This window comes from Salmo trutta, chromosome 31 (genome assembly GCF_901001165.1).
Source record: "Salmo trutta chromosome 31, fSalTru1.1, whole genome shotgun sequence".
Classification (NCBI taxonomy): domain Eukaryota; kingdom Metazoa; phylum Chordata; class Actinopteri; order Salmoniformes; family Salmonidae; genus Salmo; species Salmo trutta.
In genome coordinates, this window is record NC_042987.1 from 21272321 (window position 1) to 21297881 (window position 25561).

General features: G+C 44.3%; 2 protein-coding genes across 4 annotated transcripts in view; one reads left to right on the top strand and one right to left on the bottom strand.

Annotated features, from left to right (window-relative positions):
* The window catches only part of LOC115169744 (E3 ubiquitin-protein ligase RNF31), a 38464-nt gene that overhangs the window by 11816 nt on the left and 1087 nt on the right, over positions 1 to 25561 (top strand). The window contains exons 1-21 of one of the 3 annotated variants that reach the window (XM_029725658.1): positions 15932 to 16208; positions 16586 to 16787; positions 16996 to 17142; positions 17684 to 17839; positions 17943 to 17999; positions 18174 to 18342; positions 18675 to 18834; positions 18976 to 19118; positions 19355 to 19527; positions 19647 to 19880; positions 20141 to 20488; positions 20729 to 20914; positions 21228 to 21434; positions 21607 to 21780; positions 21993 to 22091; positions 22494 to 22583; positions 22820 to 22934; positions 23582 to 23694; positions 23948 to 24058; positions 25245 to 25293; positions 25396 to 25492. In XM_029725658.1, the coding sequence (XP_029581518.1) occupies positions 16587 to 16787; positions 16996 to 17142; positions 17684 to 17839; positions 17943 to 17999; positions 18174 to 18342; positions 18675 to 18834; positions 18976 to 19118; positions 19355 to 19527; positions 19647 to 19880; positions 20141 to 20488; positions 20729 to 20914; positions 21228 to 21434; positions 21607 to 21780; positions 21993 to 22091; positions 22494 to 22583; positions 22820 to 22934; positions 23582 to 23694; positions 23948 to 24058; positions 25245 to 25293; positions 25396 to 25492 (3029 nt within the window). In that variant the 5' untranslated portion in view covers positions 15932 to 16208; position 16586. Of the gene's footprint in view, positions 1 to 15931; positions 16209 to 16585; positions 16788 to 16995; positions 17143 to 17683; positions 17840 to 17942; positions 18000 to 18173; positions 18343 to 18674; positions 18835 to 18975; positions 19119 to 19354; positions 19528 to 19646; positions 19881 to 20140; positions 20489 to 20728; positions 20915 to 21227; positions 21435 to 21606; positions 21781 to 21992; positions 22092 to 22493; positions 22584 to 22819; positions 22935 to 23581; positions 23695 to 23947; positions 24059 to 25244; positions 25294 to 25395; positions 25493 to 25561 lie in introns of those variants that run through there. The other 2 variants (XM_029725660.1, XM_029725659.1) reach the window with 2 other exon arrangements.
* On the bottom strand, positions 6735 to 11801 carry LOC115169745 (uncharacterized). The gene is made up of 7 exons (XM_029725661.1): positions 11777 to 11801; positions 11354 to 11374; positions 10975 to 11240; positions 8866 to 10716; positions 8628 to 8732; positions 7669 to 7779; positions 6735 to 6852 (listed from the first exon to the last, which is right to left on the bottom strand). Exons 3-7 carry the CDS (start codon positions 11231 to 11233, stop codon positions 6824 to 6826), a joined length of 2355 nt encoding a protein of 784 aa, XP_029581521.1. The 5' UTR covers positions 11234 to 11240; positions 11354 to 11374; positions 11777 to 11801; the 3' UTR covers positions 6735 to 6823.

Below are 25561 nucleotides of genomic sequence, written 5' to 3' on the forward strand. Positions count from 1 at the left end.
CCAGATGGGATAGGGCAGTCTGCAGTGTGATGGCGATTGCATCGTCTGTGGACCCATTGGGGCAGTATGCAAACTTCAGTGGGTCTAGGGTGACCGGTAAGGTGGAGGTGATATGATCCTTGACTGGTCTCTCAAAGCACTTCATGATGACAGAAGTGAGTGCTACGGGGCGATATTCATTCAGTTCAGTTACCTTTGCATTCTTGGATTCACAAAAAATAGTGGCCATCTTGAAGCATGTGGGGACAGCAGACTGGGATAGGGAGAGATTGAATATGTCCGTAAACACACCAGCCAGCTGCTCTGCGCATGCTCTGAGGACAAGGCTAGGTATGCCGTATGGGCCGGCAACCTTGCGAGGGTTAATACGTTTAAATGTCTTACTCATGTCAGCCACGGAGAAGGAGAGCCCACAGTACTTGGTTGCGGGCCATGTCGGTTGCACTGTATTATCTTCAAAGCAGGCAAAGAAGGTGTTTAGTTTGTCTGGAAGCAAGACGTCGGTGTCCGTGATGTGGCAGATTTTTTTTTTGTAGTCCGTGATTGTCTGTAGAGCCTGCCACATATGTCTCGTATCTGAGCCGGTGAACTGTGACTCCTCTTTGTCCCTTATACTGACATTTCACTTGTTTGATTGCTTTGTGGAGGGAATAACTATGTTGTTTCTATTCGGCCATATTCCCGGTCATCTTTCCATGGTTAAATGCGATGGTTCGCGCTTTCAGTTTTGTGCGAATGCCGCCATCTATCCAAGGTTTCTGGTTAGGGTAGGTTTTAATAGTCACAGTGGTTACAACATCTCCTATGCACTTCCTTATAAACTCACTCACCGAATCAACGTATAAATCTATATTATTCTCTGAGGCGACCCAGAACATGTCCCAGTCCGCTTGATCAAAAGAATCTTGAAGTGTGGATTCCGATTGGTCAAACCAGCGTTGAATGGTCCTTGTCACGGGTACATCTTGTTTGAGTTTCTGCCTATTGGAGGGGAGAAGCAAAATGGAGTCGTGGTCAGATTTGCCGAAAGGAGGGCGGGGGAAGGCCATGCATGCATTCCAGAAGTTAGAGTAGCAGTGATCCAGTGTTGTGCCAGCCCGGGTACTACAACCAATATGCTGATAGAAATTTGAGAACAAGGCTACCTAAATTCTTTCTTAAAATCCCCAGCTACAATAAATGCAGCCTCAGGATATATGGTTTCCAGTTTGCATAGAGTCCAGTGAAGTTCCTTGAGGGCAGTCGTGGTATCGGTTTGAGGGGGGGATATACACGGCTGTGACAATAACCGACGAGAATTCTCTTGGGGGATAATACGGTCGGCATTTGATTGTGAGTAATTCTAGGTCAGGTGAACAAAATGACTTGAGTTCCTGTATGTTGTTACAATTACACCATGCGTCGTTAATCATGAAACATACAGTCCTGCCCTTCTTCCCAGAGAGATGTTTATTCCTGTCGGAGCGACGCACAAAGTATCCCGGTGGCTGTGCCGACTCTGACAGTATGTCTCCAGAGAGCCATGTTTCTGTGAAACAGAGTATGTTACAATCCCTGATGTCTCTCTGGAAAGCAGTGAAGGTGGAAAGTTTTAAGTTCCTCGGCGTACACATCACAGACAAACTGAAATGGTCCACCCACACAGCCAGTGTGGTGAAGGAGGCGCAACAGCGCCTCTTCAACCTCAGGAGGCTGAAGAAATTTGGCCTGTCAATCAAAACCCTGACAAACCTTTACAGGTGCACAATCGAAAGCATCCTGTTGGGCTTTATCACCGCCTAGTACGGCAACTGCACCGCCCTCAACGGCAAGGCACTCCAGAGGGTGGTGCGGTCTGCACAACGCATCACCGGGGGCAAACTACCTGCCCTCCATGACACCTACAACACCCGATGTCACAGGAAGGCCAAAAAAATCATCAAGGACAACAACCACCCGAGCCACTGCCTGTTCACACCGCTATCATCCAGAAGGCGAGGTCAGTACAGGTGCAGCAAAGCTGGGACCGAGAGATAGAAGCTGTTTTTCAATCTCAAGGCCATCAGACTGTTAATTAGCCATCACTAACTCAGTGAGGCTGCTGCCTTCAGTAAGACCCAATCACTGGACACTTTAATAAATGGATCACTAGTCACTTTAAATAATGTGACTTTAATGATGTTACATATCGTACATTACTCATATCACATATATATACTGTTTTGAGACCCAGTCACTGGACACTTTAATAACTGGATCACTAGTCACTTTAAATAATGTGACTTTAATAATGTTTACATATCGTACATTCCTCATATCACATGTATATACTGTATTTTATACCATCTACTGCAACTTGCCTATACCGCTCGGCCATCGCTCATCCATATACTTATATGTACATATTCTCATTCACCCCTTTAGATTTGTATGCATTAAGTAGTTGTTGGGGAATTGTTAGATTACTTGTTAGATATTACTGCACTGTTGGAATTAGAAGCACAAGCATTTCGCAACACTCGCATTAACATCTGCTAACATAATGTGTATGTGACCAATGAAATTTGATTTGCCTTGCAAGCGCTGCTCTCAGCATTGTACGGATATTGTGGTTGGGGTATGTCCAGATTGTTGTGGCGACAACATCAACACATTTCCTAATGAAGCCTGTGACTGACGCTGTTTATTCCTCAGTGTTGATGGATTTGTCCTGGGTGGATGGATCTTTCAGCATATTCCAATCAGTATTTTCAAAACAATCATGCAGCATTGAGTCTGCCTCCTCCTCACTATTCTCGGTGTTGGTGGCTCCCTCGAGTTGCTGGTTGTAGGCGGAGAGTAGGAACAGAGAGACGTGATCTGATTGGCCGAAGTGGGGGCAGGGGATGGCTTTGTATGCATCACAGATGTTCATGTACACGTGGTCAACGCTGAATCCTCGTGGGGCAGGATACAGTACCTTCAGAAAGTATTCACACCCCTTGTCTTTTTCCACATTTTATTGTGTTACAAGGTGGGATTAAAAATAATTTCATTGTCATTTTTTTTGGCAACGATCTACACAAAACACTTAAAGTGGAAGAAAAATTCTAACGTTTGTAAAAAACACTAAATTCCGAAAGTATATGGACACCTGGTCGTCGAACATCTCATTCCAAAATCATGGGCATTAATATGGAGTTGGTCCCCCCTTTGCTGCTAAAACAGCCTCCGCTCTTCAAGGAATGCTTTCCAGTAGATGTTGGAACATGCCACGGGGACTTGCTTCCATTCAGCCACAAGAGCATTAATGAAGTCAGGTGATTAGGCCTGGCTCGCAGTCAGCATTCCAATTCATCCCAAAGGTGTTCGATGGGGTTGAGCCAGTCAAGTTATTCCACACCGATCTCAACAAACCACTTCTGTATGGTCCTCACTTTGTGCAAAGGGGCATTGTCATGCTGAAATAGGAAAAGGGCCTTCCCCAAACTGTTGCCACAAAGTTGGAAGCACAGAATTGTCAAGAATGTCATTATATGCTGTAGCGTTAAGATTTCCCTTCACTGGAACTAAGGGGCCTAGCCCGAACCATGAATAACAGCCCCAGACCATTATTCCTCCTCCAAACTTTAGTTGGCACTATGCATTCAGGCAGGTACCGTTCCCCTGGCATCCGCCAAACCCAGATTCGTCTGTCAGACTGCCAGATGCTAAACGCATTTCCACTGCTCCAGAGTCCAATGGCGTGAGCTTTACACCGCTTCAGCCGACACTTGGCATTGCGCATGGTGATCTTAGGCTTGTGTGCGGCTGCTCAGCCATTGAGCTCCTTAGTAAGGCCATTCTACTGACATTGTCTGTTTAGATTGCATGGCTGTGTGCTCGATTTTATACACCTGTCAGCAATGGGTGTGGCTGATATAGCCAAATCCACTAATTTAAAAGGTGTCCACATGCACTAGATATACACAAAAGTATATGAAAAATAAAAACACATATCTTGAATACATAAGGATTTACACCCCTGAGTCAATACATGTTAGAATCACCTTTGGCAGCAATTACAGCTGAGGGTTTCTGAGTATATCTAAGCGCTTTGAACACCTGGACTGTACCATATTTGCACATCATTCTTTTAAAAATTCTTCAAGCTATGTCAAGTTAGTTATTGATCATTCTAAGCTGAAATATGTAATTGTTTTAAGGCCATGCCATGGATCATTCAGATATTTGATTTAGAATTTTAGGAACCCTTTAGTTATTTTTATGAAATATTGAATTTGGCCTTCACTACAATAGCCCATAGAAATGCACAGAATAACATTCATAAATGGCAAAAAAAAAGACAGTCAAAAAATAAATCACAAGCAATAAGGTTTTGAAGTGTCTGTCCTATCTAGGAGATAAGAGAGCTCAGGAGAAAAAAAAAAGTTGGGACATATTTAACCCCTTATTTATGTTGCCGCAAAACTACCTCCATTCATTTGTATAGGTTGCCTTTAAACATGTCCAGTGACACTTGTGAGGGTCATAGAGAAAAACTAAGAACATCATGTTAGTGAGAGTCTCCCCTTTCTACATAAGGGTCATATTAGTTCGTAGCCAAAACGGTTCAGACGCTACAACCAAAAGTTACATCAGGGTTACCGACTTCAGACGAGTCCCATGTGGCTTGTGGGGGTCGTAGAGCAAAACTGAGAACACCATGTTTGTGAGAGACTCCCCTTTTGAAGGCCAAACCATTTTCGTGAGAAGATTTTCAGGATGTCTCCTGGTCTGACACACAGCGATGTAGCGATGCCACTTTCGGAAAGGCGATATAGGCGGATGCGGATTGAGACACAGCCCATACAATAAAACATCTCAAAATGTTATGAACTTGACATACAAAACGTTTTCCGTGGAGAGGAAGGTGTGAGTCTGGCCATGATTTCACTTATGTGGCCATGCAGAGCAGAGGGGTGCTGGGATGGATAGCCTAAAAGAAAATGGCATATAGGCAACTTCAACATTAGTGCTCACATCGTGCCTGTTGAATAGAACTTTACTCTGCGCAACGGTGCAAAATTGAGGGATGAACTAATTTCACAAGCTATATACACACCCAATCGCTCATCTTTGAAAGCAAGCTAGCTAATTAAAACAATTATTTTGCACTTACAACTTTCCTTGAACCGTTAGCACGTTTTTATATCACATTGGCCAGCAAGCACAAATTCCCTTTGACAGCTAGGTTTATTACTGTGGAGACACGTTGTAGTTTGAGACAGCTTTGTGTTTGTTAACAAAGGCGACGCAGTAGCGTTAGTTCTGGTAAAGTAATTTACTCACTGAGCTATACATCAACTTAGCTACTTCTTATGGATTTACTCCACCTCAGTTACCTACAATAGATAGCTAGCCAAACGTGTTAGTGACCCATAGGCCTACTCTTGCTGCTAAAGTTACTGTAGCACTGCTGTGCATAACATGTCTCCAGAAACAACTATGTATCCCAGCTGTGTTAACATTTCACCTATCCACGTCTTCATAGACTTTTGTCACTAGCTAGCTTCCAGCTAATGTTAGCTAGGTAAGCAATGATGCTAGCTCCTGATAATTCAGCTAACGTGTGCCTTGCCAGGCTGCTTACTATAGCCAAGTGAACTTCAGTAGCTCATCAGAATAATTGCCATTTTCTTACTCACCATCAGCCCATCCAATGGCTCCAGATCGAACTAAGTGCATTACAGACAGAAGCCGTATCACCAGGTTGTAAACCGGAGGTAATGAGCCCACACATGTACATGTTTTGTAGATGGTTCCACATTAACTAAAGCCAGCCCTCGCAAGACACGTATAGTCAGATCGAAATGTGCGTCATTTTATCTGTTGACTTGACTTAAATCATTGTGCAACATTATGGGTAAGCTCCAAGCATACCGTAGTCTTTCAGCTGAAAAAAAAAAGTTGTGTTTAGGCATAAGTTTAGCAGTATGATTGGGGTTAGGTTTAGTTGAGGCAGGCAACAAGGCAGGCAGAAGAGGCACACTATCAAAGAAAGAAACCAAGTGGAGAGTCAAATAACAGGTTCAACGAGGTGCTGGTGCAACCAAAAAAATAAGTTGTTGAGAGGCGTGGTTGATGACTCTGTAGGCTGTAGCTCGGAGACCTCTGACTGTCGCAGCGAGCATGGGGGGGACAGGGTTGTATTCACTACACAGAGGCAAACAGGATGAAATTGTGGGAGATACTAGGTCAACTTGTCCAATAAGAAACGCCAGCTTCCTTTTCCGTTTCAAAACATTTGTTTGTATGACGTGAACTAATTAAGATACCTGGTAAACAGATTGAAAAGTACTGGGATCGAATGCTGTCTCACACTTTCCAGCCGTGCTGATTCTTGTAGTAGCCTGCTTGTTTTGCTCAAGTTAAACATAGACCCTCGATCTCCTGTGTGCAGTCAAAACATTGTCCTGTCTGAAGTTAGCCACGCTTACCTACCACAAGGTGGGTAGGCAATGTCACAGCCCTATCAGTAGGAGTGTTGGGTAGGCTACTTTTTAGATAACCTTTATAGGAATATTTAAATTCATCCTTCACTTGGGATTCCTTGACAATGAATCTGCTGTGCCTTTTGCAATCGATAGTGAATAAATCTTGCTTTTGTGAATTCTTTATAGAGTTGAGCAGTCATGACGATTCCAAATTCCCTTACTGACCATAAGCCCCATTTCATTAACATTTTCTACTTTTAATTTCAAATTCCTCCACCACTTCAAAATACAAGGAGTTCGTTTGAAAAATAAAAACTTTTATTATGTAGGCCTATAAATAGGGTTATTAAAAATGTCTTCATTGTCATTTGTTGACAGTCTCTGGTCAGTCAGTACCTTGGGTTTCTTCCATTTGCTCCTGTAGCGAAAACACAGCGTTAATTAAAAACAATTTTTAAAAAATAACTTAAGCATATGGCTTCATCTTGGAATGTTAATTGACGCTAACCCGGCCTCTGTAGGTAAAAAGCTGAGGGATGGGGCTGAAGAAATGTAACAACTTAAGTTCATACAGAGCTATTGATGCAAGCACTGACAATCCATGATATCAATATTAGTTTTAACCATGTTTTGAGACTATACAGTGTTTGTTTCTTTTTACTTTTACAAACATTGGAGTAAAACAACCTTATATTTTTGGTTCTGAACAGGGTACAATCGATACAAATGAATTACATGTATGTCCAAAAATGAATTTGGCAATTAACAATTTCCCCTTTAAAAGGGGCAATCTACAGTTGCTACATACATTTTTGGACTTAAAAATTAATTATATATATACACACCTATTGATTCTGGAAAAATATAACTTATACATGCCTCATGAGGACTGTCGTACCCCATCAGAACCAAAACTATAAGCTTGTTGTACTCCAATGTTTGTAAAAGTAAATGGAAACAATGTGTAGTCTCAAAACATGTTTAAAACTAATGACATCAGATTGTCAGTCCTTGCATTCATAGTTCGGTCAATGAATTTGAGGAGTTACATTTCTCCAGCCTCATACCTCAGCTTTTACAGAAACGGGGGCAGGGAAAACACTTTGTTATTGTTTCAACTGCTGATTGACAATTTAACCTTACTTTCTGGAACAGACACAATGGTGTGACTGGCCGTTCATAGAACGCCTCCGTATCAGCCTAAACCATAAACCATCAAGGTTGTTATCCTTGCCTCTTGTTTTACCAGATCTGCCATAATACCCAGTCCAGGGTTCTTCATCACCATTCCTCTGGGCATTCTGCTGTCCAAAAGGCTTGTTTGATGGGTTAGTCTGTGCTCTGTCTGGAGAAGAAACCAGTAACACCATCAGGTATTCAGCATTGAAAACAGTCAGTAGAATGACTAACATTATAAAGAACAAAAAATTAAAAAAATGCAACATGCAACAATTGCAATGATTTTACTGAGTTACGGTTCATATAAGGACATCCGTAAATTGAAATAAATTCATTAGACCCTAATCTTTGGATTTCACATGACTGAGCAGGGGCACAGCCATGGGTGGGCATAGGCGCACCCACTGGGGAGCCAGGCCTAGCCAATCAGAATGGGTTTCCCCCCAAAAAAGGGCTTCATTATATACAGAAATAATCCTCAGTTTCATCAGCTGTCAGCGTGGCTGGTCTCAGACAACCCCGCAGGTGAAGAGGCCGAATGTGGAGGTCATGGGGTGGCATGGGTACGCTTGGTCTGCGGTTGTGAGGCCGGTCGGAAGTACTGCCAAATTCTCTAAAACGACATTGGAGACTGCTTATGGTAGAGAAATTAACATTCAATTCTCTGGCAACAGCTCTGGTGGACATTTCTGCAGTCAGCATGCCAATTGCATCTGTGCCATTGTGTTGTGTGACAAAACTGCACATTTTAGAGTGGCCTTTTGTCCCCAGTGCAAGATGCACCTGTGTAATGGTCATGCTGTTTAATGAGCTTCTTGATATGCCACACCTGTCAGGTGGATGGATCATCTTGGCAAAAGAGAAATTCTCACTAACAGGGATGTAAACAAATTTGCGCACAAAAATTGAGAGAAAAGCTTTTTGTGCGTATGGAACATTTCTGGAATCTTTTATTTCAGCACATGAAACCAACACTTTACATGTTACGTTTGTATTTTTGTTCAGTATACATACCCTGTGGTCTTTTTTGCCATCGTCCCCGTTTCTTTGAGTTGTTCAGCCCATATCCATTATCACAAGTTACATGATCAGGCATGGTCTTGTTTGCTCTCCTGGAATCTGCAGGAGAAAGGTACTATAAAGTGTCATTTTACAGCATCGTTTCAGTGTGAATGTGTAAGAATATATCAAAGCAGACAGTAACTTAGACCAAGTTTAGGAATGATCAAAAAGTATGGTATGCCCTCCTTACCCATCTGTCTTTTCTGATTCTGTGGAATGAGATGCTGCTGCGCCTGAGGCTTGATGAGATCGGCGGCCATCTTGGCCACATTTCCCTTATTCAGTCTGCCTGTGGGGCGCTTCCTGAAACTCACTCCGTTTGGCTTCGGTGCCTCACAGGAGCAGTTCCTCTCCTGTAGCTTTGAACACATCAGACCACACGTCTTGAAGTGTCCGTTTGATGAGGGAGCCGTTAGCATCCTAACATCTGCAATCTGCTCGCAGTCCTGTCGACTGGGTACAATAGGCCCAGTCTGTTTGGCAGGTTCCATCACCTCCTCCTCCATTTCCTGGTTGCAGCGACCTGTACAACTGCAGCCAGGCACGTTGTCTCCTGCTAGGCATTTGGAGGAATATGTTTCAGGGTCATCTGGAGAGCAGGGAGGGCTCAGAACCCTGGGCTCTGTAACTTCCAGAGCCTTCTTTTTTGGGCTACGTTGAGCCTTGGGTTTCACTGACCCTTGAGTGCTATTCAATGGTCCTTCAACACTTGGGATCATTGCACTTTGGTTTGTAGGAGAACCATACACATTGGCTTTTTCCACAAGCTCCATGTGTAGGTTGTGGCTAAGTTTGAGCTGCCTTTTCCTCCTGGGAAGAGCTTCAGAGTTCAGCCTCTTTGATGGAATGAATTTATCCATTGGCGTGCTGAAAACTTGCTTATGCTCTGCAGTGCCTAGTTGGAGCTTTCTGTAGTACATTTTTCCCATGTCGGCCAGTAAACAGGAAGAGGGAACATAAGGGGGAAGTGTGTCTATCGATGACAGGGACAACCTTTGACTTATCTCGGTTATAGCCAACAGCTGACTAGCTGTGTGGCCTCGACTGACATTCGCATCTGATTCTTTCGCAGTCGACACTTCATGATCCAAAAGCCCATTCTGTATCAGCCACTCTGTGGAGGGGACATACGGCGCCAAAGACTGCACTGACCAATTAGACACATTAGCCTTTTGCTGTATTTGGCTATAATGGAAGGACTCTTGGCATGAAGAAGTATTCACATCAGCCATTTTCTCAGCCTCTTTCACATTTTCTAAAGTCAGTGAAAACCTCAGACTTCTCCTCCTCTCTGTTATAGCTATGACCTGACTGGCTGCGAGGTCTTGACTGACGTTGGGAGGATCTGCTTCTTTCTCAGTCAACACAATGCCGTTTTCCATAAGAAACTCTTTGGAGGGGACATACGGGGCCAAAGACTGCACTGACCATACGGACTCATTCAACTTTTTCGGTCCCTGACTATAAAAGGACATCTGGCTTTGATTAGGATGATCATCTGACACTTTTTCAGACAACTCTTGTGCTACATCTTCTGGCGCCATCAGTCCATTCTGTGTCATCCACTCTATAGAGATGCTACGTGAGTGAATGGTCTTTGTTCCTGCAGGTGGGTCTTTGCCAGTACCCTGGCTCCTCACCATCCCCTGGAATCCAGTTTTTGAGGCAATGGGGGAATTAGGTTCTTCTTCTGGGCAGCTCTGTTTCTCTGCATTGGAGCTTAGAGATGAGGGGGTGGTAGAGTTGGTGCCTCTTCCAAAGTCTGACCTAGCCAGTGGTCTAGCCAAGGGGGGACCGTCCTTCACCGCTTCAGGTGGTGGTTCAGTCTGTACTTCAGAGTTGACCATCTCTATGGGTGTGGCATTGTGGTAAAACGTTCTGGACATCCTGCTGTTGTTCTGGTAGGCCATGGCAGCAGGAGGGAATTGGTATCGTCTGTATTCTGCAGGGTGCAGCTGGGAATGAGGAAGAACATAACCTGGAACCTCCATGTATGGGTGGGGAAGGAAAGGTGGCATAACCATTCCCGGCATACCGTAACCTAAATACAAAATTGAAGGAATGAGTGTCATTGAATCTTTGAATTGAATAACATATTAAATACATTTTAAAAAATGACAGCTGAAAGCATGGGGTTCTTCAAATTATGGAGTTATACATTTTGAACTGTACAATAACATAGTAGATCAGAACAAAAATGCGGTCTACTGATCATGAATATTACTTCATACCACCAGACTGGACATTACACAGCATTTATACTACTGGGTAAGAAAAACATATTTAAACTCAGCCATCCCTGGAAATCCAGAGCAGGGGTTGTAGGGCATGGGCCACTGGTAGTGGTAAAAGGGGAGAGGAGGAGGGGGCTGCACATAGAAGTAGGGTCGAGACTGGTGCACATGAGGATGGGGCTGATGATCGGTCAGATGAGGCCCTGATCCTTCAGGTCCATACACTGGGTGCCATGTGCCAGGGTTGGGCTGAGGAACTGGCTGGTGTGGCCCAATGTGCCTTGCTGCCACATGTGGTCCATTTTCAAATTGTGTTGCTGCCATACCTAAACTAAGGAAAGAAACAGATGGAAAGTAAAAGGAAATGCATAAAAGCAATTAACAGTCCAACAATTAGTGATGTCACGGAGCGCTGAGATGTGTCGAAATCGCTAAGTAGTTTACCTCAAAGCAGTGTGCCGATGCCTATATCACCATCAGAAGCACATGATCAATGACGTCTGAAGCTTTGTGTCATCAAACAACCCGATTGGTTCTGTATTGGTTTTGGTAGAAGACAAAAAGGCTATGCTTCCCTATGGGGTGGGACAACTATAAATGTGTCACCAGTGTACACTTTGTTGATCAAAGCCTTGAGTAATGAACCTACAGTAGAACACAATTGGATGAAAAGCCTCAACACTTCAGGAAGCTTTGTTTGCCCATCAGTACCAACAAGGTGATTAAGTGAATTCAGGTCATTAAATAATTCCATTGAAAAATAAGTGCATCTTACAAATGGTGACACCACCAATTTAACTGTAATTACCCTGAATAAGAAAATAACTGCAATACAGAGCACACAAATGTAAGAAATGACCTGCTCACCACCAGAACAATAGATCAACTTGACTTGCCTCACATCAAACTGATTAAAAGTGCAAGCCAGACACACCTGGTCTTAAATTGATGATTACCAAAGGTGTGGTTTCAGTTTGAAAAACAGTTCCTGGGATGTCTCAGAAATGACAGTTTTACTTCCATGCTGATTCAGTCATTTCAGTCATTCTAGTGCATTCTGAAAAAACAAGCACACATCAAAAGTCACCCCTTACCCCATTTTATTAATCTCTTCCAGTGCTTGACTTGGACTAGAACAGGTGCCGATACTGTTTATATTTAGGTGCAAGAGCTCCACAATACTGTTGAGCTAATAATCTATAAGAGGAACATGAGCTCCAGTAGTAAAACATGTGAAGTGCCAGTTCTCAGCTCCTGTGAGCTCCTTAACCAAGTCAAGCACTGATCTCTTCTTAATCTAAATGTTTCATATTTTTACAACACTTAGAGTATTGCCTTTACAGTACGCCCCTCCAAACTAAATTAGGTCATGCATTTGTACAGTTCTTCCTAATCCGCCACAAAATGTGATTAAAACTGCGCGTCATTCAATAACGAGCCTAATATGTTACACTGTAGTTATTTTTCATTTGCTTTACAAAATAGTTATGAGTTTACTGTCTCTATTCTCTAAAAATGAAGGTGAAACTTCAGGGGTGTGTACAAGTTACTGGAAGACGTGCAACATTTCACTCATAAAAGTCTTAATTTAATGTCAGAATAAAGAATGCATGTGATTATCTATTATCTTGAAGTATTCGTACAATCTAGATTGCAAGGCTAATTATGCTGGGCCTAACCGTTTCAATTACTGATCCAATCGGTAGAACACTAACCACAGCTCTTATGAAACTACTGAAGCATCAATCTATTATCCATGTTGATGAATGCAGCCCTGTACTATTAATGTAAATGAAAAAAAACAGGTTTTAAAAGTGCAAGGTTTTATTGACAACACTGTTCAAAATATCTGCATAATAACAAAACGAGACATGTAAACTTCGACTGGCACTTGAAGCCAAACATCTCCTCTCACCAGGAAATTGCGTTTCCACTGCTTTAAAGCCTGGGCTTCACCCTCGGTGAACAATGCACTGACACTGTAAGAGGAGTTGAAATGCTGTAGAGTAGACTGGGCCTAACCCTCCCAGGTCCAGTCTGCTCTGCTGGTCAACATGGGGTTAGTGTCACAGTACAGTCCGGTTAGGCTGCAGCCCAGGCTGTGATTAGGATCAATGCACAGCGTCCATCAAGGCTACCATCAAACACTGGAAATGCAGGCATCTACTGAACAGAAAGTTGTTGAACTGCTGCCTTAGATATTATTTTTGTAACACTTATTCAAACATTACGAGTGTCTTCATTTATTACAATGTGCTTTGTGTGCATTTCATAGTGCAAGTGAATTTATATATTAGGTCAGAGTTTCCCCAAACTGCTCCTGCTCTTCATGACACATGACTTCATTGTGGTCCTCACAGCAGATTATAAACAGGGTCCTTCAGCTCAGCAGAGTGGGATGGAATCAGAACCTTGTCATGGAGCCAGACAGTCAAGTGAATGGTGGTCATGTGAAGCCCAATTCAGTTCAATGCTCCTAGTCAAGGCCCCACAGTCATGTTTTACATCCTCTGGAGGATCCTCTGTTCTCTGGCCTGTCCCTCTATCCAAGGTTCTTCAGTATTCAGGTGGTGCTTCTCAGAGTGGTATTGCTTAGCCAGCTCCTCCAGGCGGCTCTGGCTGGACTCTGCATTATAGCCCACCACCGTGTGGAGTCATTGAATACGCTGCTGGGCAGAGGAGAGTCCCTCGGCCTCATCCTACCCTGTTGGGGCTGTCTCTGTGGCAGAGGCCTCGGCTCCAGCTCCTACTGGGTTCTTTGGCCACAGTCGTCCCAGGGGAAGACACGGTCGTCCCAGGGGAAGACACGGTCGTCCCAGTGGAAGACACGGTCGTCCCGGTGGAAGACACGGTCTGAGGTTAGGGACTCCCTGTCTCCAGGTAGGTTCTCACTGGTTCTGAGCCTGTCCAGGCTGTCGATCAGCTTGTGGACTGTGTGGCTGGGATAAGTTTGAACCTCAGAACAAGCGTTCTCTGACCCAACACAGGCCTGCTGCTGGTAGTGGTGGCAGAACTGGACGTCATAGGTCGCAGAGGAGATGTGGGGGTTAAACCTCCTGCTGTAGTCGACAGGCTGCGTCGGCGCCTGTGGAGCCACATACCCCAGATACGGTATATGGAGCCATATATGGACGCCCATAAGGCATAGCTGGAAATAGAAAGAGAGAAAATATTAGAATTGTATTAGAAAATTACATGACACAAAGGAATTGACAAAGATTTTTTAAGAAAAAATAGCCATTGTACCTGATGGGAGAAGACCATATGGATTGATGTTCCATTGACACATATTATAAAATGGTTGAGTTGGTGGTTGAACATAGAAAAATGGTCTTGTGTGATGAATTATATGGTGTGGTGAAGGATGGGAGTTGAAGGATTATTGAAGGATTATTCATATTTGAAACAAGTCAGAAAATACAGTAGTTGATTGACTTGACACTTCATCCATCACAAAGAATCCATGAGTAATGTTTCAATTTATCAAACTGAGTTGGCTAATAAATAAATCACCTTCCATTGCTTAGTCAGGGGCAGAAAGACAGCACAGGATATTATACACAGCAATTATACTATGAAGAGGAAACTAAAAGTTAAAATGTCAGTTAGCCTACACACATCATTACATTGGGGTCCCAAGTCAGTGTAGAAACTGGTAGTGAGCTGCAGAGGATAAGCCTTCCAATAAGGCAACAATCTGACTGCATCCATGAACAACAAGAAATATAGGTACAGTATATGCAATTACATTGGCGTTTAATACATGAAAATGAGGTGACTAAAAATGAATAAAAAAATGAACAAACCTAACCGTGAACGTGATGGTTAGGAAAAAGTGAGACCGTATATGAAACGAGAGCAAAACAAAACTCACCCATTACTCACCCTCCCCATCAGATGTATCACTACGGTGCGTGGGGCTTTGCAACACGCGCATCCCACACCAATTAGGGTGTAACGAACTGTGAGCTGACAGTCAAATTAGGCAATTAGTCATTTTCACCACAAGGTGGCACCAAAACTACACAAATGCGTGTACCGCATCAGCTTTACGACGTTTCTTCAAACCAAGCCATTTTGGCTCCCCGATCTCTCTTTGAGAATAAGGTTATGGCCATAGAGATAGATAGATGAACTCATCTTTGTAGCTGTGCCAATACAGCATCTGTAAAAGCATGGCAGCGCTGTCGATGTGCCCTTGAGCACGGCACTTAACCCTAATTGCTCCTGTAAGTTGCTCTGGATAAGAGCGTCTGCTAAATGACTAAAATGTACAAAAAAATGTAAATCTCCATTTTGACTGATCCCTCCTGATGACCTGGTCAGACATGACTCCAACAGGGTCACCAGAAGGGATCAGCCAATGAAGTTGGAAGTCCCACGAACCCAGTTGACAAAGGCCCCCAGTGTTCAGTCTGGAGCGTGAGGTCACAAGCTCTGCTGGGTGGCTGCTGCGTAGCAACGTAGCGGTGCCAATAGCCCTTGTCTACCCTAGAAAGCCTATGTAAATTACGATAGCCAGAAAGGCCCCCCCAAAAAAATTGACAGCCGTTTTGGCCTCTAAATTGTGTTTATTATGATCAAGTTCGACCACACAGTGAATTATATATATTTTTGCTACAAATCGAGATATATAGTGACCCTTCTGACTACTACATTTGTCATCACACAGGACCATGTGCTGACACAGACCAATCACAGGCAAGCAGTTTACAAGGAGGCTCCTGTTGGCTCTCAGGCAGGGTCGACAATGATCCTTTCACCATGATCCTTAGCGATTTTTGGGTGCCATTCAGCAATATGGCATGCTTCCAATTGAAATACTTCTGGCTTCATGTGCTATCGGGAGTTTTCCTTGGGGATACGTGGATGACATCAGTATTGTCACTATTTACAGTTTTTTTGGGGGGTCTATGAGTTGACTCCATCCAAATGACGGAAGCCCCCCCATGCGCTGCCCAGGCTAAATAAGGCCTTTTGGCCACTAGAGGCCTCTATCATTCTCTATGGATATGACACACAATGGCGATGCATGGAGGTTCGTTTCTTTGCGCAAGCAGAATACGGCATTTTTCTCATGTAGTTGTTTACATTTATAGCTAGTACTGCAGTTCTACTTTTCGACCCTGTTACTGCTGGTTTTGGAATTGAATTAAGACGTATTTTTGTTTTTTAGCGAACAAGTCTGTGTTGAGATGCGTCCGTAACATGGTTTTTTGAAGCACCTGTTTTTTTAATGAATTGATATCTCATCGTGATTCAATGGCTGTCAGTGTAGACAACTGAACGAAAGCACTGGGTAAGAGAGGATATGACAGTATTTCTACATAGGTGCAGTTGTAGAATTTAACCTTGCTATAATTGCTGCACCAACGTTTAGTTTACTCATTGTGTTGTTGGAAATATAGAGTACTGCATAATAAGTAAATCAGTCTCTCTGGTGGCTATGTGTGTCCGTTGATATGACTGAGCCTTGCGGTTTAGCAGCAGGACACACTGTCAGGGCATACAGGTAACCTCTTATGAATGGATGTCAGTAAGGCAAGAATCTTGCCCCTGCTCATCAATGCTGCCTGTGGTGTGTCAGTGCCCACAATGATCTGCTATCTGATCTGTGTGATTGTTGTTGTTGTTGTTGTTGTTGTTGTTGTTATGATGATGATATCTCTTTTCCAGGATGGCCAGTATACTTTCAAACCAGCTAGAGGAGGTACGATGCCATGCGGAAGCCTGTCTGCATTCCACTGGCTCAGTGCTGGAGATCCGGGCAGGAATATTAGCTATGGCCAACATACCCTTACCACCGTCAGCCAAATACCACTACATCGCTGCTGAGACCATGATCATTGAGAACAGCATCGGTAACAACAGGAAAGAGGTTAGTTAGTTTGAGTGTGTGCTCGAAACAGTAAACTATGTCCACATCACATTTCACCATCACTTAGCCTACACCTTGGAATACAGAACTCCTTTTCCCTCTCTCTCTCTCTCTCTTTATTGTGCTGAATGTTTTTGTTCAGTGTCCATTCTTTTGTCAACCTCTTTCTGTATCAACCCTTTTTTATCTTTGTTCTCTCTCCTGCCAGACCATAGGTTCCCTGCAGAGACTGTCCACAGCACTGAACATTCTGGAGAAGTATGGCTGTAACCTCACCAGCTCCAGTAGGCCCAAATACTGGCGCACTGTCAAGCACAACAACCCTGTCTTCAGAGCAACAGTAGATGCCATTCAGGTGAGGATGTCTTCAATACCGGTAGGTTAGATTCTGGGTGATGATATGTAGTCTACTGTCTTGTCACTATAAACTTATTGGCATTATGTTGATATAGGCCTAGTTCAATACAGTGTTTCCCCGAGGATTTATTTTAGTGGCAGTGGCAAAGTTAGTCTGTAGCGGCTGGGGGGGCCCCCATTCCTTGACATTTTTGGAATTTTAAGATTCTCCCAGAACGTTTAGTTTTTATTTTGGTGATTGTTAGTTCTCAAAGATGATCTTATTTAGAAATATATAGCTCCGTTGTCTTTTCTACGTACTTTATATTTGATTTTAGTCATTTAAATTTACACTGAAAACATTTTACCATCCTATATATATTGGAGTGGCAGCAACGATTTGCTGCTAAATTAATATTGGGAAACACTGATTGAGTCTATAGCTTACTATCATTTTGATTAAGTTAATTGTTCACACACCATTAACTCTACTAAATTTTATGTCAACATTTTTTGCATGAAACCCTCTATCTCCTTTCCCTTCCTCGGTTCGACCCCAGGGAGGAAGGGCAGTGCTCTGTCTCTATGGTTACTCCAACCAGCAGCCAGATGGCCTGAGTTTCCCTGATGTGGTCGTGGAGCCTGACATTGAGAAGGTCGCAGCGGTCACCTTGGAGGTCATGAGTCTACGCATGGAACTGGACATGCTCATCAAGGTCTGAACAAATGGCATTGTCTCAAAGACGGTTATTCTGAAATATTTCAGGGGTTCATGAAATCAGTTGTTTTACTGAGTCGTTGTTGTTGATGTTTTCACAGGAAGCTCACCCCCACCCAGAGTTCTTTGAGAGAATGATCCCATCACTGAACCAAAAGGTATTTTTCCTTTTCCTTTCTCCCATAACCTGTCCTCTTCCTCTCTGCCTTCTACTTGTTTTTAGTTCACCCTAATAGCCTCTCTCTGCTTCAGACCGTTTTTATATTTGTGTGGTTTTGTGTCTGTTGGTGTCCACTGCCATCAGATGACTGAAATCTCCTTTATGATTCCAGGATGACTTTGGACCGATGTCTGATGCAGTAGCTATTCCCTCCAGCCTGAGAGAGAGCCAGCCCCTGTACATGTCTCTGTCCTCCCTGTCTCAGTCTCCCACTAGTGCCTTTCTCCCAGTACGGACCGCTAACGCTTCAACCTCAACCTCCATCTCTACCAGACACACAGGTTAGAACTGTGCACGCGCATGTTTTTGTTGAACTATCCTTGTGGGTACTAGAAGTCCTCACAAGGATAGTAAAACAAGGAACATTTGGGGGGGACATTTTGCCAGCCCCCACAAGGAAAAATGCTATTTTAGGTTTAAGGGTTACAATTAGGGTTAGAATTAGTCAGGGTTAGGGGTTAAGGTTAAGGTTAGATTTAGAATTTTTGATGGGAATCAATTCTTTGGTCCCTACAAGGATAGCAGTACAAAACTGTGTGTGTGCGCATGAGTGTGTATATTTCTAACATCTGAAACGTACATTTCACCTTTTCTCGTTTCTCTTCCCCTGCAGCCAACTGCACTATCTGTGCTATATTCCCAGTGGCTGCCCATTGTAACTCTTGTGTCCAATGGCTGTGTACGGAATGTGACAGACTGTACCACTCCTCCGCAGAACGAGCCAATCACCACAGGACTGTTGTGACATCCTCTAAAATGCGAAAGAACCACAGGTAAAACATGACAAATAAGACAAAAGTGAAAGTACACAGTAAAGGAAGAAAATCGACACATTTTCATAGGTGGTGATTACTGCTGAAAATGCAACTGTCTCTGTGTGTTTTGACAATATTCACTTCCTCTGTCTCTCCCAGTAGCTCCCTTCTGTCATGGCACTGTACCCACTGCACCAGGGTCAACTCCATCCAGGACATACTGTGTGAGATGTGTGAGAGGCCACGCCTGGCCTCCTCTGGCCCTGCTAAGGATGAGTTCCCACAGCCCTTCACCATCACTGGTCAGTGTACACACACACACACACACACCCAACCAACAGTGTATGTGTTTTAATAGTGGTGGTTTGCCTTTTCTCCAATCAGTCTCACTCCTCTATTTCTGTGTTTACTTCGTATGCTTGTTTTATTGTCTGAAAATGTAATGACACTCTTAAGATGTATATAAGCTGTTGATGAGTTCATAATCACCTCTTCCAGAGCCCTGTGTTGAGTGTGTTTTCACTATGTACGTCACCAGAGTGGCAGTGTAAAAGCTGTACGGTAGTGAACACAGGCAGTAGTATCCTGTGTGAGGTGTGTGAGCGCCCCCGCCTAGCTACCAAGCCTCCTGCAACCCCCACACACCCCCTTCCTACGCCCAACCGGCCTGCTGCTCCAGTACTGGGCATGCCAGGAGACCCAGACAGCCAGGTAAAGCTTCAGATTCTGCCTTCATCAAAACAGTCTGTTGTTCCTCTATTCCCTTGAGTCTCTAAGCTCATGTCAATTATCACTTCTTTTCCCATCTTCTCTCTACTTCTCTGTTGCAGTGGGTGTGCCAATTCTGTACTTATGTCAATTACACTCCAGCGTCTGTGTGTGAGATGTGTGACCTTCCTCGTCCCGAGCCCGCCAAAATGCCAGTCAAACTCCACCCTCCGTCCCAGGTCAAAAGGGTCCCTGTGCTGTCCGTCAAACCCAAAGACCCGCCCATGGAGGACCCTGATTTGAGGAGACAGAAACTGATGAGGGAGGAGGGGCTAAAGCTGATTGAGCTTATTAGAGTGAGTGAAGGCTTTCTGTAGAACTATAATATGTTGTGTAATCACATTATCCTACTAGTAATATTACAAGATATTAGCAAATTTAAGATTTAGATTCAGAAAAGTCTTTATTGTACCATTGCTGGGCGATTTGGTTGCAGGAATATTATAACTACAGATTTCAGAAAACAAATGTGTTTTACTTATTCATACAGTGTGGTGAGTAGCAGCAGCTGAGGCCTAGTCAATATGTATGACAGATTTCTTTATTTCTCTCTCAGGATGGAGAGAAAAAAGGAGTGAGTCCAGAGGAGGTGTACACAGGCATGCGTGTCTCCGGGGATGGCAACATCCTCCCCTGTGATTGGCTCAAAGCGGAGCTACCTCACCTGCTCGACCAGATCTGTGCCATGGCTGCGTCGTCTCGAGCAGCAGACCTGAAGACGGGACTGAACCAGAACGGGCTCTCCAACGAGACTGGTACTGCAGAGGATACTGGTGTGGAGGAGGAGCAGCCCAGAGGGGGAGGAGTGGCCCTGTCCAGGGCTGAGGCCAAGATGGCCTGGCTGTCTGCAGGGGGAGAAACTGAGAGAGCAGCCAGACAGTCTCTTAGAGACAGACACGCTAAGGTGAGAGACAGGGCAGTAGGTCTATTGCCCAGGTCTAAGAACAGATCTAAGGTCAGTTGTACAGGCACTTTTCCCAGCTGAACTCTATTTACGTTTCCCAGACCTGTATTAAGCCTAGTCCTGGACTAAAACACATTTTCAATGGAGATTCTCCATTAGGAACTATTTTGAATGCGGAATTAGCCTTTTAACACTCAAAGAAGGGTTTAGTTTGTCATGTACCTGTCCTGTCATGTACAGGTGAAGGAGCTGTGTTCTCTGGGGTTCACCGACGAGGCGCGGTGTCAGGAGGTACTGAGGCAGAACGGGGGAGAGGTGCGGGGGGCTCTGTCTCTGCTGCAGCGACCGCTCATGGAGCCCTTCCACCAGCGCATGTGGAGCAACCAGCCGGAGCCCACCATCGACATCAACCACCCCGACAAACAGGTAGGACACTGGGGCTCTCAACTGCACTATGTGCTTTATTCAGCCCATACATTTAGCTGAACACAGAATAGCTATATTGATGATAATGTGCTCACAACTACCACCATTAGAAAGGTCCACAGATCATACATTTTCTTCAATCACGTGACAGTTGCTTGATCTCTCATGTAAATGTATATTTTACAGTGAAAAGCATTATTTTGTAGTAAGGCATAGCTCTCCTTTCATCATGACTCTGCATCAGTTGGTCCACTCCACTGGTCTGATCTCTCTCTCCTCTTCCTCTCCCCCCCTCCCTCCCCCCTGGGACCAGCGTGTGTGTCGGAGGCTGCTGGCGGTGTATGACCTGCCCAGCTGGGGCCGCTGTGAGCTGGCCCTGTCCTTGCTGCAGGAGCGCACCGCCCCCTACTCCCTGGACGATGTAGTACAGGCCGTACGCGAGTCACAAGACCGAGACTTCATCCGCCGGGTGCTGGCCAAAGAGTGCCCCATCTGCCTATCGGACTTTCCCCGCAGCAAGGTACTCTCTCTAGTGTGTGTTTTGGGGGACTTGTGGGTGTTTGCGTGCATGTCAGCACTAGCTTGCCTTTGTTCAAAATGAAGTAGAAGCTTTTCTGTGTTTTTTTGCAGTATCTAACCCCCCCACAACTCTCATACACCTTTCTCTCTCTCTCTTCAACTTCCTGTTTCAGATGCAGTCTCTGACCTCCTGTCAGTGCTCGGTGTGCTGTGGCTGTTTCCAGCAGCACTTCACCATCGCAGTGAGAGACAAGCACATCAGAGACATGGTGTGTCCCGTCTGCTGGGAACCTGACATCAACGACCCTGAACACCTCAACAGCTACTTCTCCACCCTGGACATCCAGGTAGTACATCACACAGAGAACAACCTCACCCAAAATCTCCCTCAGATTCTGTTTTTGAAGAGAGAAGAAACTGAGAGTGAAGCCCAATTTTCTGGATTTCAGAGGCTTCTTTCCCTTCAACATGCAGGTGTCAGTGTGTTTTCAGGGTGTATGAGGTACTGTCTATAATGATGGTTACACCTGTAATAATATTTTTGTGTGTGTGTGTGCAGCTGCGGGAGTGTCTGGAGCCAGAGGTATATGATCTGTTTCATAAGAAGCTGACTGAACAAGCTCTCATCAAGGACCCCAAGTTCCTCTGGTGTAGTCATGTGAGTTTAAATCCCAGTATCCTATGTATACAGAGGCAAAGGAAAAATATGTTTTTGCTAATCCCCATTGAGGCTGTTAAAAATTATTAAATAACATGCTACACCCATCTTCACTAGCTAAAAATGACCAGTACCTGCTCTTAAACAGGGCGGCAGGTAGCCTAGTGGTTAGAGTGTTGGACTAGTAATCGAAAGGTTGCAAGATCGAATCCCCGAGCTGACAAGGTAAAAAATCTGTCATTCTGCCCCTGAACAAGGCAGTTCTGCACTTGTTCCTAGGCCGTCCTTGTAAATAAGAATTTGTTCTTAACTGACTTGCCTAGTTAAATAAAGGTAAAATAAAAAACTGTTGAAATATTCCTCTTCCCTTCCCTGTCTTCTCTTCATAACTTCTCCCCCCAGTGCTCCTATGGGTTCATCTATGATGGAGACCAACTGAAGGTCACCTGTTTCCAGTGTAGGAACAGCTTCTGTGCACAATGCAAGAAACCTGTAAGTGTGAAACATTAACTCTGTGTGTGAGGGAATCTGAATCTGAAGTTGCAATTAATTGGGGCTATGAGGAGATGATATTTGGCTTTAGAGTAAAGCTGCTAGAGCCCCATCTCACTCCATTATCCCCTCGTGTCTCTCTCTCTCTCTCTCTCTCTCTCTCTGTGCTCTCTCTCTGTGCTCTCTCTCTGTGCTCTCTCTCTCTCTCTTTCTCTCTCTCTCTCTGTGCCCTCTAGTGGGAGTCTCAGCACGGTGGTCTGTCATGTGAACAGTACCAGTCCTGGAAGAGAGAGAATGACCCAGAATACCAGAGGCAAGGCCTGGCCGGATACCTGCGCGACAACGGCATCAGTGAGACACACAGCACACACACCTTCTAAATGAAACAACACCTCCTCATTGAGAGCTACTGTAGTGTTTAACCAGAAAAGGCAGGTACGTCAGAGGTGTGAACGGCCAGACACTTCACTAGGTGTTGGGCTGAGAGATCAAATTGGTCTTACTCACTTACTCATCTTCCAAACCAGCACATTTCATTAGCGTCATGAACAACACTCCCGTAGATGTACTGTAGGCCTTCTGCTTGTGTAACAGTGTAGGTTCCGTCCCTCTCTTCGCCCCAACCCGGGCTCGAACCAGGGACCCTTGCACACATCAACAACTGACACCCACGAAGCATCGTTACCCATCGCGCCACAAAAGCCGCTGCCCTTGCAACGCAAGGGGAAACCCTACTTCAAGTCTCAGAGCGAGTGACGTCACTGATTGAAACGCTATTAGCGCGCACCACCGCTAACTAACTAGCCATTTCACATCGGTTACACTTGAACCAGTTGATATGACTAAGACCTTGTTTTAGCAAAAAGTTAGAGCCAGTTACAGGGCTTTTTAGGTCCCTCCACATCCTTCAATTAATGAATTAATTAATCAAACTGTTTATCCTCTTCCTCCGATGCATTCTCATGTCTGTACTCTCCCTCCCTTGCTCTCCCCCTCAGCCTGTCCAAACTGCAGGTTCCAATATGCCCTGTCTAAAGGAGGCTGTATGCATTTCTGCTGCTCACAGTGTAGGTACCAGTTCTGCAGCGGATGCAACAACCCCTTCCACACTGTAAGTTCCTTCTTAAATGACTTGGTGTCTTTGTGTTGTGTTCGTCGATCGTGCTAGTTCCTGGTAAGGGGTTTGAATGAGAGTTGACTTGAATGTCGCTTTAATTTGTTTTTCTTCCTCCAGTCTCTTTCACTCTGCACTCTCGATCTCTCTCCCCACTCCCTCCTCTCTCTCCCTCCCTCCTCCCACACTATTTCCTTCCCTCTCTCTCTCCCTACCCTATTCTGTCCCTCCCTCCCTCCCTCTTCTGTAGACGTGTGCAGTGATCCAGTGCAGTGTGACAGGCCTGCACGCCCATCACCCTCGAGACTGTCTCTTCTACCTGAGGGACTGGGAGCCTGTCAGACTGCAAGCACTGCTGCAGGTAGGCACACACACTACACACACACACACCACACACACACGGATGCTCACACGCCATTACAATCACCGTAATCACGTTATAGCTCTCTGGCTCACAATCACAGTTATAACTAGGGCTGTCAAACGATTAAAATAATTGATTTAAGTTAATGGCATTAGTTCATCGCGATTAATTAACATTTTTTTATTTGCTCAAATTTAGCCCTAAAAGATGTGTCCATTTCAAAAAAGCAGTGCATTGAGAAACAGGCATACTATTATTTGATTGTAATGGACAGAAACACAAAATGATCACAAGTCACTGTAACATACAGCTGTAAATGCTCCCTACTCCCTCTTATCAGTGTTCTTGAAGTTTAACACTTGCACACACACAGACACACACACACTCTCTCTCTCACACACACACACACACAGCTTTAAGTACTGTTAAAGCTTCAGGCATTCTAAATGACTTAACTATAGGAAAAAAGAACTGGCTCTATGGATACAAAGAGCTTTTAAACGCGTCGAACAATGTTATGAAAACACTGTAACCATCTTTACTGTTCAACAACTTTACACACATACACCCCCCCCCTCTCTCTCTCTCTCTCTCTCGCTCTCGCTCTCGTACACATCCTTTCTCTCACACACACAATCATACACAACTCATTCTTGCATATGCAGCCTACCTTTGAAGCATCTCTTTGAGTAGCATATTCCTTTTCAGTTCTTCCTCTGCCATCCAAATTTGTGCATAGCCTAGTCAGTGGTCAAGTTATCAGGTTGCTAGCTAGCTGATTAGCTAGCTAAACAATGTTGTTTCTTATCAAACCATAAAACAGCGGATTGCAAGTTGTTTAAAACAGCCCATGACGTGCGCATGAATCCAAAGAAAAAATGTAAAGCATAGCTCTGGTAATATTGTGCTCTTTTACATGATTTTGGCTTGAGGCACACGGTCTTAAGTGATGTAAAGGTACAAGCATTAACTGTAGATGTGTTCCATATTGTGTTCTGCACTTAAAAGGGTCCGTGCAGTGAAGAAATGGAGACGCTATTAACGGTTTCAAATAATTTAACTGTGATAAACATGCATTAACACGTTCTTAACACGTTAACTCTGACAGTTATAATGGTTTTTATTCTAAGAATATCTGGAGATGGATTGTATTACCTGTTCATTATTTGATTGTTATTTGCAGAACAAGTGTGTTGAGTTCAACACTGACACCCCTCCAGGAACTCAAGCCGGTAAGATTCTATCTGTTCTTTTAGTTTTTACTCAGAAAAAATGGAAAAAATGGAGAGATGTACTACTTATTCTCTCTCGCTCTCTCACCCCCCCTCTCTCAGGGATGTGTGGCGTGATTGAGCAGAAGGATGAGGGTGGGCAGCAGACGGACTCGGCCTGTGGGGCTCAAACTCAGCCTGGCCATGCAGGACTCTGCGAGTATGTCACTGCCAACCACCATATAGTGTTTTTCAAATACCCAAAGGCGCTTTAGACAACAACAGAGTG